The sequence below is a fragment of the Saccopteryx leptura genome, chromosome 11 (genome assembly GCF_036850995.1).
Source record: "Saccopteryx leptura isolate mSacLep1 chromosome 11, mSacLep1_pri_phased_curated, whole genome shotgun sequence".
Classification (NCBI taxonomy): Eukaryota; Metazoa; Chordata; class Mammalia; order Chiroptera; family Emballonuridae; genus Saccopteryx; species Saccopteryx leptura.
In genome coordinates this window covers 69,671,674-69,679,317 of record NC_089513.1, presented here as the reverse complement: position 1 = coordinate 69,679,317, position 7,644 = coordinate 69,671,674, and the positions used below count along the sequence as shown (strand labels likewise).

General features: G+C 53.2%; 1 protein-coding gene across 1 annotated transcript; it reads left to right on the top strand.

Moving 5' to 3' along the window:
* The first annotated feature begins 1,334 nt into the window (after positions 1–1,334).
* Positions 1,335–6,112, top strand: LOC136383102 (prokineticin-1-like). Its single transcript, XM_066352664.1, has 3 exons — positions 1,335–1,539; positions 4,412–4,537; positions 5,281–6,112. Exons 1-3 carry the CDS (start codon positions 1,468–1,470, stop codon positions 5,407–5,409), a joined length of 327 nt encoding a protein of 108 aa, XP_066208761.1. The 5' UTR covers positions 1,335–1,467; the 3' UTR covers positions 5,410–6,112.
* The last annotated feature ends 1,532 nt before the right edge of the window (positions 6,113–7,644 follow it).

The following is a 7,644-nucleotide window of genomic DNA, read 5'->3' as shown; positions in this document are numbered from 1 at the left end:
GTGTGCTGAGTGGCTTTGAGGGCAAGGGTGAATGGCGAGGTTGTAAATGTCTTCATTCATTTGTTGTAAGGTACCAAAAAGCTGCAAATTAATATTAATATTCTGGGAGAAAAGGTCAGGCTTTCCTGTCCTTTCTTTGGAAAATGGAGGAAAAAGAATGTAGAAGTCTAATGACTTACAAAGGACAACTAGGGTCATTTGGTTTTAAGTTCTCTGAAAGGATTACGGTTATCTGAAGAACTCCCTTCCTGGAATCCTGAGATTAACATGTACCTCTAGGCCAGGGGTCCCCAAATTACGGCCCGTGGGCCTCATGCGGCCCCCTGAGGCCATTTATCTGGCCCCCGCCGCACTTCCAGAAGGGGCACCTCTTCCATTGGTGGTCAGTGAGAGGAGCACATTGACCATCTCATTAGCCAAAAGCAGGCCCATAGTTCCCATTGAAATACTGGTCAGTTTGTTGATTTAAATTTACTTGTTCTTTATTTTAAATATTGTATTTGTTCCTTTTTTTTTTTTACTTTAAAATAAGATATGTGCAGTGTGCACAGGGATTTGTTCATAGTTTTTTTTTATAGTCCGGCCCTCCAACGGTCTGAGGGACAGTGAACTGGCCCCCCGTGTAAAAAGTTTGGGGACCCCTGCTCTAGGCAAAGGAGGAGAGGTAGATACTAAAGGGATTTGTGAATGACTCTGATTGTATTACCTTGAAAGTTTTAATGGTTTGTTTTTTTTTGTAAATCCCCTAGACAAATGTTAATCTTGTTAATGTAACCTAAATCTTGTCAAATGTTAATCTTGTTAATGATTATGTCATGCTGTCATGCCCCCCAACCTGTGTGTAATCAAAGGGTATATAACCAGCCCCTGAAATATAATCAGGAGCACGATTTGGGCCTGCAGACGCCCCCTGTCAGCCATATGCGGCCGGCATATATAACAAATCTCCTCTTTCAATAAAGCTCTTCAAAATATATCTGGACTGAGTGTCTCTACGTGGACTCGATGAAGTGAGGTACAGTGCCTTTCAGAATCTGGGGTACGGTACTTTATATAGCATTTACCGAAGTCCTTCCCTGCCCCAAGCAGACAGGGATGCCCAGAGGCAGAGAGGACAGCGGGGGAGCGATGCATGTGACTTCCTGGATCATGCGGTTGGGAGACAGAGAGCAAACGTCAAAGCCCCTAACGTGTTTTCTTTTTATCGGTTTTGATGGTGATTTGACGTCATTAGGGATTCTAGGGATTCAGGTCTCATTCTCTTGTCTGAGATCATCCGCGTAACACTGGTGATGGGGAAGGGAAGACAGGACACAGTGTCCACAGGCATTCGAGACCGGACGATATAAATCTGGGAAGAGGGAGGGGGCCCCAGAGCCGGGTCTTCCTCGCTGGCTGCAGGAGACTGAGCTGCAGGAAGCCAGAGGCAGCTGAGCGGACCGGGTTTTACCTGCACTCCAAGTGACCATGAGAGCTGTCACGCAAATCATAGTCTTGCTCCTCCTGGTGACCGTGTCCGACTGTGCTATAGTCCCCGGGGTAAGTCCGCTAAGGTTTCCCTGGGTTTCAGGAGGGTGTCAGGGTCTGAATGGGAGGGAGCCAGGCACTCGGTGGGGGAAGGGAAGACCAAAGGGCAGAGAGGTTAGCCATCCAGTGGCACTTCCGAGTGTCTGACATGGTTTTCCCATGAGTTGGACCTCGCTCTACTAAACGGCTCTGCTTTGGAGAAGCTGTGTGTATGCACACCAAGTCCTGTTTTCAATGCATGAGGAGAACACTGAGCAATTTTTAAGTTCGGACCTTTGGTGAAATGAAGGTTCTTAATGGTGTAATAAACCTTTATAAAGTGGATCAGTATCTTTCAATATACCTCCTGTGTAAGTTTGGGCTTTCCTCTATGGTCTGGTGTGTGTGACAAGTTTCATTTATACGGCATGTTGGCTTCATTAAAGGCAGGAGCTTATCAGCGTCTATCGGGAACTGTCAGCCTCTGGCTTCTCTACTCTTAACAAAGGCTGTCCTGAAGCTCCCTTGTCCTCACTGCCGGCAATGATTTCACTCTGTGCCCAGTTCTGATAGGAACAGGGGTGGCTCCAGCAATTGTCCAAGTGGCACCCAGAAGGAAGCGTGGGGTGACCTGGAGAAATGTCTCACGGCGAGCTTTGTGCAGCCGGGCTCTGCACACGTGAGCAACTGAACACTCAGGCCGTGGGTCTCTCTCAGAGGTTTGGGGCACACACTGTGTTCCGGGGGTGGGACCATTCCTCTTTCAACAGGAAGGAATGGTTCACCTGGGAGCTACCCAGACAAAAGCAGCGAGGAAAAGCAAAGGGAAATTCACTCTTGTGTTCGCCTCCTCCAACTTTCCCCCTAGAGCAGTGGTCGGGAAACTCATTAGTCAACAGAGGAAATATCAACAGTACAACAATTGAAATTTCTTTTGACAGCCAAATTTTTTAACCTTAAACTATATAGGTAGGTACATCCCTTATCGAGGTAGCGCCCGCACATGGTATTTTGTGGAAGAACCACACTCAAGGGGTGAAAGAACCGCATGTGGCTCACGAGCCACAGTTTGCCGTCCAAGGCCCTAGAAAATGAAAATGTGGAGAAATGCAAACGATTGCTGAAATTGGCTCAGTTTTCATGTTCACAGGAAGGACAGCGCCCTTATTTTCTTTTTTTTTTTTTTAAAGGACAAACACTGAGTTTCAGAGAACAGATATGAAAAAGGTTTGTGAGACCCAGAGCAAAACAAAATGGTTTGGGCACACCTACCTAAGGAATGCAGACCCAGAGGCTGTGCTCTCAGTGCTGTGAAGATTGGGGAGGACGGGTCACAGGAGAGAAGTCATGGGCACCCCACCGACAGGTGGACACAGCAGGTCCCCAGTCACGGACCCTGTGAGCTCTGAGCTCTGGCCCAGTGTGGCGGCAGGAGGCAGGTGTGAGAGAGGTGGGACTGTCTTTCTTTCCTCAGGGTGACACTTTGAAAAGCACAGAGAGAGAGAAACCTGGGGGGAGAGGACATGCCCTCCAGTGGTGACGTGATGTGCTGTGGGAGGGAGACCCGGGCGCGGAGGGCAGGTCGGCACCTGCGGCTCCGTCCACACTCCATGTGCCTCTGTCCCTGTCTGACTCTCAGTCAGGGACCGGGTTCTACCGTCTCCATACTCCTCTGCTGCCCAGACTGTCACTGCCCCTAATTCAGGCCTGGGTGGTCCTGCCTCCCAGCGAGGACAGTAACGCCTCCTCCGTGGGAAGAGAGTCAGGTGGGGTCTACTTGGCTCTGACCTGGAGCTTTCGGGGGCCGGCTGGTGTGTGAGACGTGCCCTCACCGGGTGGAGCCCAGCATGGACAGGTGGTGGCACCTGCAGCTCCACTGGGTGACAAGCAGCAGGGCATCCTCCACTTCCCTCCTGGGCTGAGCAGTGTGGAGGGTCGAGTTCCCCCCACACCCCCATGCAGGCAGCAGAGGGCGCTCCGTGGCCTCTGGTTGGAGGAGAAGAGCAAACCAAGTCCCAACAGGGAACCGGAACCGCAGCCTGAAAAGCTGCAAGTGTCTCTGGAAGCGGAAAGTTAGGGAGCGCCCCCACCGTGGCCCACCGGTCTGCGGCCGTCCAGGGCGCTGTTTCCCCCAGCCCGAGGTTCTGTTTAAAACAGGCTCCTGTGGCCTTCTTTACAAATAGCACCTTCCAGAAACCAGGCAAGGCCCCTCAGCCCCCGTCTGGGAGCCCCGCCTGAGGGGTCCCTTCTACCTGGTGAGGAGACAGCTGTTCACTGGGCACCGGAGCCTCAGGTGAGGCTGGGCTCCTGGGGGGGTGGGGGGGCGAGCAGGGGGAGGGAGGCCCCAACCCCGGTACTGCTGGGTCCAGGGAAACGCAGCGCTGACCACCTGGGAACTTGGGCCATGGGGCCCCTCTCCTCCAAGATGTTGAATTAATTCAGTTCCACTGGCATTGACTGGTACCATAAAGCCTGTCTCCTAACCTTTCGACTTCTCAAAGGAGCGCCCTGCCTCCCTGTTGAGGGGCCACAACGGAGCTCGGGAGGTCCCTCAGGTCCAGGTTCGATGCCCCACTGAGCCCTGAGCCTCCTGCTGTGAGGGGAGCAGAGGCAACAACGCAGGACCTCAGGTGTCCTGTGAGGCTGGGGTGGGGGACCACTCAGCGGCCCCAGGGGTTGCTGCTTTGTTGTTGTTGTTTGAGAGAGAGGCAGAGAGAGAGAGAGAGAGACAGTACATCGACTGCTTCTATATGTGCCCTGACCGGGGAATCAAACCTGTAACCTCTGTGCTCCAGGATGACGCTCCAAACAACCGACTATTTTGGATGTACTTTTCACTTCTGGTTTCTCTCAGGAGGCACTAATGGGCTCTAATGACTCCTTTCTCACTTCCGTCCCCTTCCAGGAATGTGAACGGGACATCCAATGTGGTTTGGGCACCTGCTGTGCCGTCAGCTTGTTGGCTCGAAGTGTGCGGGTGTGCACCCCACTCGGGGGGAGAGGAGACGAGTGTCATCCCGCCAGCCGCAAGGTACAGCACAGGTTTGCTTGGGACACACAGCCAATGAGATAGAGCAGGAACTACTCTTCCTACTGAGTGCTATTTGCTAGTTTGATCCTCTTTACAACCATATGTGGTAGGCTTTGTTATTAACCCATTTCACAGATAATAAAGTTGAGGCAGAGAGTGGTTAAATAACTTGCCAGTTGTCACATAGCTCGTAAGTGACAGGCGTGGGATTTGAACCCAGGCAGTGTGACACTGACTATGGTCTTACTCGCTCCTGCTCTTCCCCCTGAAGAGCCTCAGTGGCTCAGCAATCCTCTGGGTGAGTCACAGGCAGAGAGGGTGTCTGTGCTACCCCGCTGCTGCCCAGCACCCACCCGTGTCTGCACATGGGGATGAATTATGAGTGGTAGTCAATGAAGGGACGTGTGGGTGAGTGTGTGTGTGCACGTGTCCAGGCCAGCGAGGGGTCAGCAGTGTTGAGGCTTGTGCAGTTCATTAGGGTTGGAGGTGGACAGCATTGTGCTGTGACAGGTCCCATTGTCTCAGGAGCCAGTGTTCAAATCCTGGCTCCTCTACCAATTAGCTGTGTGACATTGGCACATTGCTTAGCCACTCTGTGCATCAGCTTCCTCCTTGATGATAGCTGTTATTGTGCTCAGCTGGGGGTCATGAGGCCCTATCCAGGGCCAGCTGGTCAGAAGCTTCAGCCCGGAGGCCTGTGTGCCTTGGAGGAAGTTGTCATCCTTCTCTTCCTCTCTCCCCAGTTTCCCTTCTCCGGAAAACGCCGGCACCACACCTGTCCCTGCCTGCCCTACCTGCAGTGCTCCAAGGGCTCGGATGGCCGGTACCGCTGCTCGAAGATAAAGAAAGTCAACTCTTCAAAGCTTGAATGATCTCAGGACCCCAATGTCCCCCAGGATTCTTGCAGACACAGCCTAAGATGGTCTCTATTTTATTAGTCATGTGGCCCAGCTCCCCACTGCCCCCTAGCTGTCCCTGTCGCCACTCCCCACACTGCCCATGGGGATTCCATCCTCAGGCACACACCTGTGCATCACCGGGGGCGTGGCCCTCAAGGCCACGCCTCCCTCCTCCCTGTGTGTTCTGCCTGAACCAGCCTCCCAGTACAGGCCCAGGAGCAGGCCTCGAGTTCCAGGTCCTGGCCTGCACGTTGGGCCTGTCTGTGAAGCCTGTGCACGTCATCCTGCAGAGGCCCGCGGTCAGCCCTGCCTGAGAGGAGTGGTCAGTGACCTCATCAGATGTGAGGAGCCAGGGGGACCGCTGGCCTCCAGACAGTGGCATGCCCCCTAGGCCAGAATCACAGGGCATCTAAGGTCCTGCCGTGCACACTCTATCAGTAAACAGGGAAACCCCATTCCCATTGCCTCCCTAAAAGACAAATTGTTTTGCCGGTCAGTCAGTGATTAGAGCATCTTCCCAAACTGCTAAGGTTGTGGGTTAGATTCCTGGTCAGGGCACATACGGGAAGCAACAATGAATACACAACTATGTGGAACAAGAAAAAAAACCCTCCCCCTGCCCCCTCCCTCGCTTCCTTTCTTTGTCTCTCTAGAATCAATTAATAAAAAAATGATTAAAAAAAGGCAAATGGTGGGGTTCTATCCAATGCACTTTAAGAAGTAATTAAGGAGTTACCTTAAACAGCTCTGCTTCAAGGCTCAGCCCCTGAAAGCAGGTCTCTGACCTTGAGGAGGATGGGCGGCCTCTGCCCAGCTGGGGGAGGGACACGGAGTGAGGGGAGGGGTGGGGGGGGCATTGATTTCAGACACAGGGAGGCAGCTACCAGCAGGGACCACAGCCAGGCCCCACGCCCACCGGATAAGGCGTCCTGCTCCAGAAAGCAAGGGCATCTGAAGATCACAGCAATCTGTCTGGAGGCTGTGTCACCAGCCTCCTTTCTTGTCTAAAACACCAGCTCCATAAGCACCTCACATGTGGACTCCTCACATGGGGACGGGCCCGAGGCTCACTGGGGACGGGGAGATACCAGAAGCTGGATCCCTCACCTGCAGGCTGCAGAATAAAAGCTCGAATGAGGCTGAGTGGCCGTGCTGTCCCTGCTGTGCCTGTGTGGGGGACTTGGGTGGGACTCGGCTGGGGGCCTCCTCCTAGCTAGGGCAGGGTCTTGGGGAAAGTGCATTAAGCATCTTAGAATAAAGAAGGAGAGGAGCTCAGCGGCCACGGCTCGTGGGTTAATGGTCACGTGTTGATGGTTGGAGGCAGGAAGGGAGCCGTGACTGGCATCGGGTGGGGAGACTCCCCACTGGTGACATCTGGATGGCTCGCAACCCCCATTCCTACAATTCTGTCCCTTTGGCTTAAATACTTTCGCCACCACGTGTGCATGAAGGAGTCCATCTCAGGGATGGGCTGGCGGGACCCTGAGCCTGTGTCTGAACCCAGGTGCTGGGAGCGTCCCCTGAGGACTACAGTGTGGATTCTTCTTCTTCTTTCTCCTCCTCCTTCTCCTCCTCCTCCTCCTCTTCCTCCTCCTCCTCCTCTTCCTCCTCCTCCTCCTCTTCCTCCTCCTCCTTCTCCTCCTCTTTCTCCCTCATTTTATTTTATTCAGCGAGAGGAGGGAAAGCAGAGACAGACTCCTGCATGTGCCCCCACCAGGATCCACCCAGCAAGACCACTAGGGGCAATGCTCTGCCCATCTGGGGTACTTCTCTGTTGCTCAGCAACTGAGCTCTTAGTGCCTGAGAGAGAGGCCATGTTGTCATCCTCAGCACATGGGGCCTACTCACTCCAATCGATCCATGGATGTAGGATGAGAAGAGAGAGAGAGAGAGAGAGAGAGAGAGAGGGAGAGAGAGAGAGAAGTGAGAGGAGGAGGGGTGGAAAAACAGATGGTTGTTTTTCCTGTGTGCCTTGACCGGGAATCAAACCCAGGACATCCAAAAGTCAGGCCAACACTCTACCACTGAGCTAACTGGCCAGGGCCAAGGATCCTTCTTACTTCAATTTCTAGTCTAGAGAAACGTAAATGTAGGATGAAAGTATGTCATATATTCCTGTTTCTAAGAAGCCTCCAGGACTGTGGTTTCTGAGCCTTGGGTTTCCTGCCCACCCTCATTTGCCCTTGATCCCCTCAGTGCTGTGCTTGG